Source organism: Octopus bimaculoides, chromosome 23 (genome assembly GCF_046866305.1).
Source record: "Octopus bimaculoides isolate indiv1 chromosome 23, ASM4686630v1, whole genome shotgun sequence".
Classification (NCBI taxonomy): Eukaryota; Metazoa; Mollusca; class Cephalopoda; order Octopoda; family Octopodidae; genus Octopus; species Octopus bimaculoides.
This window is the reverse complement of record NC_142950.1, coordinates 37,408,575-37,420,758: the sequence shown is the minus strand read 5'-3', so window position 1 is coordinate 37,420,758 and position 12,184 is coordinate 37,408,575. Positions and strand designations below refer to the sequence as shown.

The window sequence follows — 12,184 nt, the reverse complement described above, 5'->3', positions numbered from 1 at the left end:
ATCCTCCTCTATTTCCTTTTACCCAAAGCCAGGAACTCTTCAGCATATCCCCCTCGTATGATGCAAATAGATAGGAGTAAAAGCAAATATATATAATGCATATAAATATATACGCACACGTATATACACACCATACTTTTATACAACCTCACTTTGTCACTTGAAAGCACAGCTCTCTTAACTTCTATTCCCGTTCTTTTAATCACAAACCGCACTTTGCATTTCGTGGAAAATCCTTCCTTCACCCACAACAAAGGGAAAAATATTATATGTAAAATGGTTCTAATTAATTAATTAATCCAGAGTTGAAACAAAGGAGAAGAAGAAGAGGGAGGCACAGCTGACTGGAGTCCAATGTGCAATGTGGGTGAGTTGGAATGGAAGATAATCTTTAATCTCTTAATTCTTCATTCATTATCATTAGCTGAGGGAAGCTGCATCACTATGGCAACAACACTAACAACTGATATCAAACAAGGACTCACTTCAAAAGGTGGCTAGGAGATGATGATGATGGTGGTGGTGGTGGTATTTTTAATTTGTGTGTCTCTTATTGGACACAGGGAATAACAGTAAAAGAGTCTGGGCTCTACGTGGTCATTTGATCTGTTAGAAATAACAGTTAAAAATAGCTCTTAAAATCTCACTCATTAATGTCATAGATAATGAGGATACATTAGATAATGCAGTTTTTACCTATCTCTAAAACTAAGACAGGATGATCATGGCTGGAATGCCTCTAATCATTGGCCTGTTTGATGTCTTGGGTCTAAACAACATCATTGCTACTACTACCACCATCATTACTACTATTACTACTACTACTAATAATAATAATTGTTTGGGGTTTGAATAATTAACCCTTGGAAACATGGGTGTTTTGTTCATCATCCTTAAATAAACCTTATTCAGTGACCTTTTGAGCAAGGTGGGCAACTTGTCCTGAAGAAAATTCTAACTGGGCCCCATTTACAAAGTCATGTGTTGTTTATTTTGATGTGAGACCACCATGCCACACACTTATGGTTGTGATGCATGTGCCTGGTGTACCCTTATCAGATGGGTATACTGGGCTTCATAGATTTGTACCCCAGCATCGTTTGATGGCATGCACTGCTCTCTCACTCAATTATAATAATAATAATAATAATAGTATCACCACTATCATTCCTTCCACCACCACCACTACTACTACTACTACTACTACTACTACCATGGCCATCACTCCAACATCCTTGTGTGGAAACCAATCTGTCACAGACTGACTTTAACCAAAGATTTAGATTTGGCAGCTATTTCCTACTTTGATTAACTTATAATATTAATACTAATTTAATATTTTGGCTGAAGAAGTGTATGTGTGACTGGTTTTGTGTTTGTGTGTGTGACTGGTTGCATTGTGTGTATATAGATTTCAACCACATTTTATGCCTGGATTATTGAAAATCCAAACATTGTTCAACTTTTTACGCATTTAAACTAGTCACACGTGAACAGCTACAAATCTTCCAACTGCTTTTATAAAAGCTGCCACCAGCATTGAAAAGACAATGGTTGTGTGATTAAGTTCACGACACAACCCCAGTAAGTGTCTTCTTCTATAGTGCTGAGTGGATTTAATTGACAGAAACCGAAAGAAGCTCATTTGTGTGTGTGTGTGTATGTTTCGATTTGTGCTTCTCCAAACTCCGCCAGTCAGTGATGTTGCTCTCATTTCCCTTGTCAATGAGTTTCTCTTTTCTTTGCACCTCTAAAGATGTGTGAAAAACTGGTAAAGGTTAGTGACATGAAGGGCCTCTGGCTATCAAACAATTTCTCAATAATATAGTCGTCTAACCTATGCTAGCATGGAAATATGGATGTAAAAACACAAAGTGCTTCCACACTTGTCTTTATTGTTGTTGGGTCTTCACCCATTTCCCCGTCTCACATCACTGCTAGGGCCCTTGGTGCATTGAACAATGTTGCAAACATGCAGACCAGAGGATGTTAAAATCTTCATTTTTATCCTCGTACCAGTTTTAGGGGGTCCTGCAAGACAACATATATGCTACTTTGGCCACTTTCACAAAAATATAAAAAGATTTTTTAACAACTTACCTGCCATTTTGCAAACAGGGACCACATGAAATCCCTGATTGTTTGATCAGCCTTTAATAACTTTACAATAAGGATTTCACATTTTGAGCCTTACATAGTAGACTAGTGTGCCCTGAACAGGAGACAGGGGGCCAGGATGGCTTCAGCTGGAAGTTCCTATGGAAGCCATCAACTAGTTGACCCACCCACAGACCCAGTTCTTCAAGCAGATGTGACTGGGCTTTCTTAACAACAACAACAACCATCATCACTCTCACTTAATAAAACCTGTTAAACCAAAGTCTTCTATATGGTCGTTCTGTCTGCTAGAAACAACAGCCAAATCCCCTTCAGAAATAAGAAAAATGGAAGGGATATATATTGTAGTTGTAGATATGTGATGCCTCCCGAGATGGATTCGATGGGAGCCGTCTTTGTCGGAACACTTCATTGAAGTCCCACATCCCGGAGTTAATCACGCCTTCCACTCTACTTTTCTCTTACACCTGCAAGGGAGTAGAACCCTTTCCTCTGAATGTATGCGAAAACAATCATGATATATCCAGATGATAGACGCAGACGCACATAATCATGTAGCTGGAATGCTTGACCTCTGCACTTCTTCTAAGCACAAAGCTTCACTCCACCACCACCACCACCCTACGTTGAAGTCACATTTTTCCAGCTTCACGCCTTTATGACTTGCATGTCACATCAATAACACATCTCTCTGTTTTGCTATGTCATCCAATTAATATTATTAATTACATAATCATTCTAAACTAATAAAAATGACATGTACTTCAAAGTGCTTTACTCTGGTGTGGGTGGGTGGGGGAATCGATAAGGGGAGAAAATTGTAAAGGGGTGGGCTGGGGGAGGACTCCAGTTTCTTTTTTTTTTTTTTCATCTTTATTTTAGAACATCGTTTAAAATAAAATTTAAATACATTAAAAATTTTAAAATTCAAAAAGAAAAAAGAATATTTAACAAAAAAAATCAATTTTAACAAACTTAAATGTTGCTTCTGTCTCTTTTCTTTCTAATTCCAAGCCGACCAATGCCTTGAAAGTGGATTTAGCAGACAGAAACTGAAAGAAGCTAATTGTGTGTGTGTATGTGTATATATATATATATATATATATATATATATATATATATATAGAGAGAGAGAGAGAGAGAGAGAGAGGATCCATGGCCTACTGGTTAGGGGGTTGCACTCACGATTGCCAGAACATGGTTTCAATTCCTAGCCCAGGTGGTGCAAAACACTTCATCTGTTGCTTTGACACCTGTGTGGCACAGCGTGCACCTGTTCAGGCAATGTCTTCTGTGATAAGGGGAGTCCATCATACACACACATGCGTATGTAGCAGATGCTCTATGGGGAACTTATCTGTGGAAAGCAAGACTATGGTGCAAGGATTTTATAAAGTCCTGTGAGAGACGGGAGGTCAATTGGGAAAGCAATGCTTGTTGTCATTGCCACCAGTGGAGGGGGGAGAGGGCATTTTTGAAGAAACCTGCAGATTTTAAACAAATTGCTTGAAAACACAGCATAATTTAGCGGTTTGACAAAAAGGAACCGACAGAATAAATACTAGACTTACAAAAATAAGTGCAGGGGGTCAATTTGTTTGACAAAAACCCTTGAAGGTGGTGCTCCAGCATGGCTGCAGTCAAATGACTGAAACAAGTAAAGGAATAACAATCCTGGCCCTTTCTGTCATGGCCAATCGATGTTCTGTAACCGTTTGCAGTGGGTTACATCAAATAGTGGGGTTCACCCAGTCGTCTACAACTAGTTTCTATGCACAGCCTTGAAATGTCCGTAATGGTTAAGGTGCTGACTTTGCAAGCACATGGTTCCAGGTTCAATCTTACACCGTGACACCTCAGGCAAGTCTTTCAACTCTGGGGTTGACCAATGTCTTGTCAGTGAATTTGGGAGATGGAAATTGTGTGTGAGCGTTTGTCCCCTTACCACCACCACCACCACTTGGCAACCAGTGTGAGTTTGTTTACACTCTTGTAAATTAGCAACTTGGGAAAAAGAGATCAACAGAATAAATACAGTAAAGTTCGACTAAACATTCCACGGCAGTGCCCCAGCATGGCCATGACTGAAAGAAGTCCAGGATTAAAAAATATATAAATAATAAAAACAAAGAGAAAAACATTGCACCAAGGCAAAAGAAATTCTTTATTTTTCCTAAGATTCCTGGCATTTGATTTTGATGTTTTATTTTTTAAATAATGGGAGGGATTCACTGACCAGAAATGACTTGTGTTGTTTTTAATGACTCTACCATAGAGAGAGGGGGAGGGGGAATCAGATGGGAGAACATTCAGTTTCATTATAAAGACAGATGCATACACACATATATCTATACATATGTATATAAACATTCATAACCATATATAAATACACAAATATATATATATACATATACACACATATATAAAACTGATGCTTGTGTAGTGAAGAATGTCATTTCAAAACCACTTGGTTTGAGATCTACTCCTCCCATTGTGTGAACGTTGTTGGCTGATGTTCTTTACTAAAACTATAGATTAGACTAAGACTTGGGGAGCGAGATTGGATAGAAACTGGTGCTCAACTGTTTATCTATCTAAAAACTTGTGTCATCCTCATCATCATTTTCACATCTACTTCTCCATCTTCACATCAGACAGACAGAATTTGTTGGGGCAGGTACTCTATGGCTGGACGCCCTTCCTGTTGCCAACCCTCACCTGTTTCTAGGCAAGGTAATATTTCCCCATGACCAGACATGTTTCTCATGAAAGAAAACCATCCTCGGAATACAATGAAGGAGCAGGGGGGGAAACCAGATGTTCAAATGGATAATAATAATAATAATTTCCTTCGTTCTTTCAGTGTGTTTCATTCCCTGGATCCTGAGGATGGGTTTAGTCAAGCAAATCAAGCTGCAGCTTGTCTTATCAGTCTTTTTTATCAAAATGCTAAGTTTCACCACACAGCCATGCCTGCACACACACATACCTGGGTGTGTGTGTGTGCATTGAATAATATGGTTTTAAAAATGATTTGAACATAGGTTTCTTTATAAAATTTATTTTAAACACTAATTTCTCATAAAGCCAGATTTTAAAGTTTAAATTTTAAGTGAGCCCAGTTGGTTTTTACAAATTCTTTTATTGTTTTCAGAGAATATATTTTAATACCAAACATCCTCACAATACCAACACCAGCTGCTGACCAAGATATAAAACCAATGAAGGAGCCTGCTAGAAACAGCAGCCAAATCTCCTGCAAATCAAACCCCCATTTTCTTAAAATAATAATTGTACAGTGTTTGCAAAATACCTTTGATTAAGGGTCTGTCTTCTGGATCAAGCATGACTTGGGGTTAAAAGAATTACAGAATCAAGTCAGCTAAAGAGCCTCTATGTAGTTGCTCAGCATGCTAGAAACAGCAGTCAAACCTCTGTCAAATCAAATCCTACCATCTTATAATAAAAAGACATGTATAATATGGTCAGGAGTTCCATGCACATAGGATAAAGACATGATGGCCACAGCTGGAATGGCGTTGATCATTGGTCTGCTCAGAGTTGAACTGGGACTAAACATCAACAATAACAACATACAAAGATAAATATCTATTTCAACGTCACACACCAGTGTTCATAAGATCACAAAATGTTTACACGACATTTTGTGATCACAAGTATCCATGAATGGGTCGCCACCCCTCCTTTCTCACCCACCCACACACACACACACCCAGCCATACATAGGCAAGCACCACACAAATGGTTCTCATTTCCTCTCAGAGCTCAGGGAATCAAGACAAATTCTACAATTAAATGGCTGTCCTTGTAAAACCACGTCTAGAATTTCAATTTATTTACTAGTCTACTATGTGACTAATTTTAACTTCGTATCCCATGACCCCCAAACCCCTTCTTCCATTCAATTTTCCACTCCTGGTATTTATACAACAAATATTTCCAACAAGCAACAGAAACAGTGAAGGGCTGCACTCAATAGAGTTATGTCCCTTTATTGCTCCGCTCTGAGTTCAAATTCTGCCGAGGTCGACTTTGCCTTTCATCCTTTCAGGCTCAATAAACTAAGTACCAGTCGAACACTGGGGGGTTGATGTAATCGAATCAACCCCTCCCCCTTGTGGCAAAACTTGAAACCATTGTTTTCTAGTCTTCTAAGGCAGTGATCTGGCAGAACCGTTATCGGACGAAATGCTTCATGGCATTTCTTCTGACTTTATGTTCTGAGCTTAAACACTGCTGACTGACCCCTACCAACAAAAAGAAAAAAAAAATCCAGGCTTTGTGCCTATCATAGAAAGGATTATAATTCTTTAGTCTAAGGTGGGAGGGAGGCAGTGCTTGTAATTTTGTGAACCCATTTCCACACAGCAGACTGGTAAGGTTCTGTTCAGCTGCTGAGGGCAAGTGATGGGGTTCCAACTATTGGGGTAAGAAGGAATAAGGTGAAGAGTTTCATGCAGGATTTTGTTGAGAGGCGGATAGAGGAGGAGGAGAGAGAGGCAGGTGCATGAGGTGGCAGTTTGTTGTAATGATAGAAGAGTGCAGTAGGCTGCCTTCCTGTGTGTGGTTTGTGTCTGTGAGATGTGTCACTGTTATAACTTGGCTTCCAACAAAAACTAATTAACAAAATCTCATTATATTCGAGTGAGGTTGTATGAAGGTAGGACATGGTGTGGGCATTCTTCGGGCAGATCACACTGCCACCTGCAACTCTCTCTCTCTACACTTCTCTGCATTATATGAACAATGACCACCTGGCTGTTAGTAGGTCAGTTACAAAGACCACAATAGTTCACACCTCTAACAAAAACGAGGCTGACTAGGGTGTGCAGTGATGAGTTCAAACTGAGGAAGAGGCAGTGGTTGGGTACTGAGCTACAACCCTTCTTCAGAGACCAAAAAATGGTAAATGAACACCACAAAATCAGACACAGTAGCAGGGCATCACACCGATGGCAATTATAATGGCATCAACCAGGACAAGAACACAGTTTCCATGCATACAAGTGACCGAAATCACAACATTCCCCTTGACTGGGGCACCAATCTGTTGAAGGGTGACTCGTTTACAGCCAAGTGGACTGGAGCAACATGAAACGAAGTGTTTTGCTCAAGAACACAACGCACTACCTGGTCTGAGTATTGAAACCATGACCTGGCTATTGTAAGTACAACTGCCTAATCACTGTGTCACACACTTTCACGTACATACACATGAAACCACATAATGCTTTGAAAGGACACTAAAAAAAAAAGGACTTTTGTGACACTGGGAAGATGACAGGTAAAATAAACATTGAGTAGGATTGGAAACTAAAAGCTAAAAGGCTCCAACTAAACATTTGTAAGGTTCCACCAATCTCGGTCAGGTTCTGGTCATTGTAAGAAGTTTAATAAGTCTGTGAGGAGGTTTAACAATTAAAAACAGAACCAACAAAACATTTGATATTTTCCTCAAATTAAGCAAACCAGGTTCAGGGAAGGCATCAGCACAATTTCCATCAAAACCTTCCCACTGGCACTAACACCACCAGAGTTTTTACCAAATTGGAGAGAGAGAGGCGGGAAGAGAGAATGTGTGTGTGTATCACAGCAATACTTCGCCTTTCAGGCGAGATTACAAAGGACCAAGATGCCTGGCGCCTTGCTGTACTCAAGAGCATAAGTGTTAAGACCAGACCAGTTGCTCTGGTGTCCAAGTGGCTCCATGCAGCAGAGCCTGTATGGCGCCACACAGAAGCACCCAGCATACTACTCTGCAAAGGGGTTGGTGTTGAGAAGGGCATCCAGCCATAGAAACCATGCCAAATCAGACTGGAGTCTGGTGCAGCTCCCTCAGCTGGCCAGCCCTGGTCAAACTGTCCAACCCATGCCAGCATGGACAACAGATGTTAAATGACAACAATAATGACTATATATATACATATATATTATGTATATGTATACATACATACATGTACGAGTATACACACATACATACATGTATGCACATATATGTGTGTGTGTGTATACATAAAATATATACACACACATAAATATATTATAAGCTGCTTTTAAGAAATACACACGGTGCCACCTAATTAGCATATCGGCCCAGAATACTCTCTAAACCAGTTCCATTGCACTTACTATGCAGTGGCACTTCTGAATGGCTTCTTATGTGGCTAATAACAGTTGAATCCACTTGAATCTAAGAATGTCACCCAGCCTCAAGAAAGCTGTTTCAAGTTGGTGAAATTTGTCGAAACAGAAGGGAAGCAGTTCTATATTTAAGAGATGAATTATTTACATTATTTACATTTGATGGATATTTGTCCTCATCTTGTTTGTTGTTAACACAACGTTTTGGCTGATATACCCTCCAGCCTTCTTCAGGTGTCTTGGGGAAATTTCGAACCACAGGCATATGGCATAGTGGTTAAGAGCGCAGGCTACCAACCCCAAGATTCCGAGTTCTATTCCAGGCAGTGACCTGAATAATAATAATAATAATAATAATAATAATAATAATAACAACATTGAAAAATACCTTAGGAATGAGAACCCAGGTTCGAAATTTCCCCAAGACACCTGACGAAGGCTGGAGGGTATATCAGGTGAAACGTTGTGTTAACAACAAACAAGATGAGGACAAATATCCATCAAATGTAAATAATGTACAAGGGAAGCAGCCTAAATCTGGGGCAAATCCTGTGACCCCATAAAAAGCTGCCTAAACTGATACTGAACATAAATGTATATAAATCTAGAACTGTTTACATAGAGAAGAGCTATCAATACTGTCTAAACCGAGTTGTAGTTGTTTAAACACACCACACCTAATGTCTAAACAGAGTCTGGCCATTGAGACAGACAACAGCTGTATACATCCACAAAAGCTACTTTTCTAATGAAAGAGGAAGGTCATGACTGGACACGTTGACTGTTGTAGACGGACAAAACAGAAGAACAAACATTTCTAAAAGCAACAAAGCTAGATTATTTAACCATTGAACAGCAACAAGAAGCCAGGCTGAATGCGGATGTGTGTGTGTGTGTGTTTGCCTTTTATTGAAATTGTCACTGTTGTTTGTCGGTTAGTGACTCTGTTCAGTTGTCAAGACATAGTTGTCATTCAGGGAACCCAACTAATCAACATCCATGTTATATGAGCATCAACTGCTCCCTTTGTGCCCTCTTACACACTCACACGGACACAATTGTGTCACGATTGTGTCGACCACCATTCCAAAGGCGTACGCACAGCCACATACAAACATGCCCCGCTTCATAACACATACACATGTACACCACAACTGCCATCATTTCACAGCCTCTCATTCTTCCCTACACACACACACAAACACACTCTCCCCCCCTTTTTTTTTTTACACAAAATACACAAAATGTCCTCCCCACATCACATGCACAAACATGTGCACACGTATGTAGATGTTGCGCTTAAAAATTTGTTTCTCTTTAAATAAAAAGTAATAATAATAATAATAAAAAGTAAAATAAGGATAAATGAAGTGAAATGATTTTGAAGTCTAAAAATTTGATTCAGGTTAAAAATATCCATCAATTTAAAACAAAAACACCCTTCCCCCCACCACACAAAAAAAAATGTCTACAGCTGCAGCAATAAATTTGCAGTTGCATGACTGTTGCATACTTAGGACAACAGTACAGCTGCAACTTTACTGCATCAAGTAGTGGCGAATATCTGTTATGTACAACTGCACCAACATCACTGGAATACAGAAATAGAATGCCATCGCTGCAGGGTCGAGATGGGAAGCTGGGTCCATGGTAGGGGTTCACTGGGTGGTGGTGGTGGTGGTAAAGTGTCAGGTTTACCTGCAATAGAAATGGAGAGATAAAGAGAGGCATTCGACACAGCAGATAGTTACAGGGGATAAACACGCAGCAGATGTGTGTGTGTGTGTGTGTATACAAAATGTATGTGTCTGTGTGTGTGTATATATATATATTAATAGTTATCGCCAAGCTAACAGGGCAGTCCAGAAAAATAGGACAAATGCTGCCATTGATTAGCTCCAAGAGGCCATTGCCTCTAGCTAGCTATGGGACACATGGACCTGTGTTCATTATAATATAATGGACACAGGTCCATGTGTCAATGGCAGCATTCATCCTATTTTTCTGGACTGCCCTGTTAGCTTGGCAATAACTATTAATATCCAGTACCTCTGCCGTAATCTCCTTTAGAGAGACTTAGAAATATTAATATTTATATATATATATATAAATTTGACATGGGCAATTCTTTCTTGTCTTGGGATTCATGGTCAAACGGCTGAGTGGAATTGCGTGAAAAATTACACAGATGTGTCGAATGATCTGGTAGTGTTGCTGGGCTTTGTATTCTGGATCAAGAAATTTCCAGAGTACCAAGGAATTTGAATCAAGCTGTTTTGATCCCTAAATGTAACTCCCAATAAATGTGTTGAATGCCCTTCTTTCATTTGTCCACTAACTCGTATGTGTGTGTGTGTGTGTGATGGTAACAGAGTTCAGTTAGTGCCGCCTGGGCAGCTCCTTACCAGAGTATCAAAACCCCAAAAATCCATTGTTAGTATTGTTGCTGCCTGGAGTGGGAATCCCACATGTACATGTTGCTTCCTTTTAGGTCATCCACAGAATAATCACCTGATAATTACAATTCAAGAAATAATTAAATACAATAAATTAGCAAAAACGTATAAATAGCAAACAGCTATTCATGTATCTACATGTCTGTGTATATATATATATATATATACACATATAAACATACACAAACACACTGATGCATTCAAAAGCATGTGGACCCTTTTGCTATTCTTAAGGAACCAAGAAACACAGCCAGACAAACAAACAAAAAAGTCATTGGAGAGAAAAAGATACTTACGCCTATTTTGATCATGTCGTGTGTTTAAATACATATGTTGGTTTTGATAAGAATGAGTATTCGGACCCTGAAACAATATATATAAAGCAGGGGATTAGGGAGTTAGTCTGAAGGGTGTGGCATAGCTTATCAATAAAGTTAATCTTATAAATGAAGTTTACTAATTAACACCACTAAAACTGGACTCTTAATGATAAAGCATTGACAGAATATCAAAAGGCTTCCACACTGTATTTCATACATAGCAGGGTGGATGGTCTACCACAAGGTGCCCTATACAACATACTTACATTTCTACACTACATCTCACCCCACCCAGTCTTCAATACTGTACCCACCACACAAGAGGCACACTCTTCCATGGTATCCCATACACAACCCACCCACACTACCATACACTACTCTTCCCACATGTTGTGGCCAAAGTACAACATACACACCATAAGACCCTAAGCAGACTTCTCCCCCACATCACATACCCAGATTACTCCACAACTTATCCAGACTATCACAAAACACCCCAGAAACAACCTACCCAAACCTCCACACAACCAACCACTGCTGGGTGGAGCAAGCACCGATACCCTGGACCTGACAAAAGCATAAGAAATTCACTGGTACCATGGCTCACTCTCACTCCAACCCATAGCTCGATCGAGGTACCACTGAGAAAGGCTCTGTTTAGGGAAACCCATTGGGTTTTTGTTTACTTAGGAAGGTCCACCATGGCAAGCAGAGTTGGAATGACCCTAGATCTTTGGAGTTCAGTCATTGAGCAGAAATGTCGAGGACAGGGGATGCTGTACCTGTATGTTGGGACGATGCGGTAGCACTGGTTGATGGTTGTTTTTGTTTGGGGTTGCTGGTTTTAGCATTGTCATTGCCCTCTCTGGCCCACTCACCGGGTGACAAGAGTGAGAGGAAGGCACCATGGATGAAATCGGCTGAAGGTGTGAACTGACCACCTGGAAATGAGACAAAACAGATATGTGGATATCCAACTTGCTCATAGACAGAGGGGGGCGGAGAGGGGGAGAGAGAGAGAGAAGAAAGAAAGAGTAAGGAAACAAACAAAGCATGCAAAGGAGAAACAAAACTGAATACTCAAAATATATTCATGGGTTTAGCAGTAAAGCTTTATATTTATAAGTG

General features: G+C 39.8%; 1 protein-coding gene across 3 annotated transcripts in view; it reads right to left on the bottom strand.

The window, feature by feature from the left end:
• Positions 1 to 4,258: 4,258 nt before the first annotated feature.
• The window catches only part of LOC106876084 (terminal uridylyltransferase 4-like), a 31,267-nt gene continuing 23,341 nt past the window's right edge, over positions 4,259 to 12,184 (bottom strand). For 2 of the 3 annotated variants that reach the window (XM_089340281.1, XM_089340282.1), the window contains exons 26-28: positions 11,033 to 11,099; positions 10,686 to 10,791; positions 9,637 to 9,978 (exon numbers count right to left, since the gene is read on the bottom strand). In XM_089340281.1, coding sequence (XP_089196407.1) covers positions 10,715 to 10,791; positions 11,033 to 11,099 — 144 coding nt within the window. In that variant the 3' untranslated portion in view covers positions 9,637 to 9,978; positions 10,686 to 10,714. Of the gene's footprint in view, positions 9,979 to 10,685; positions 10,792 to 11,032; positions 11,100 to 11,838; positions 11,998 to 12,184 lie in introns of all 3 variants that reach the window. The other variant, XM_052976116.2, reaches the window with a different exon arrangement.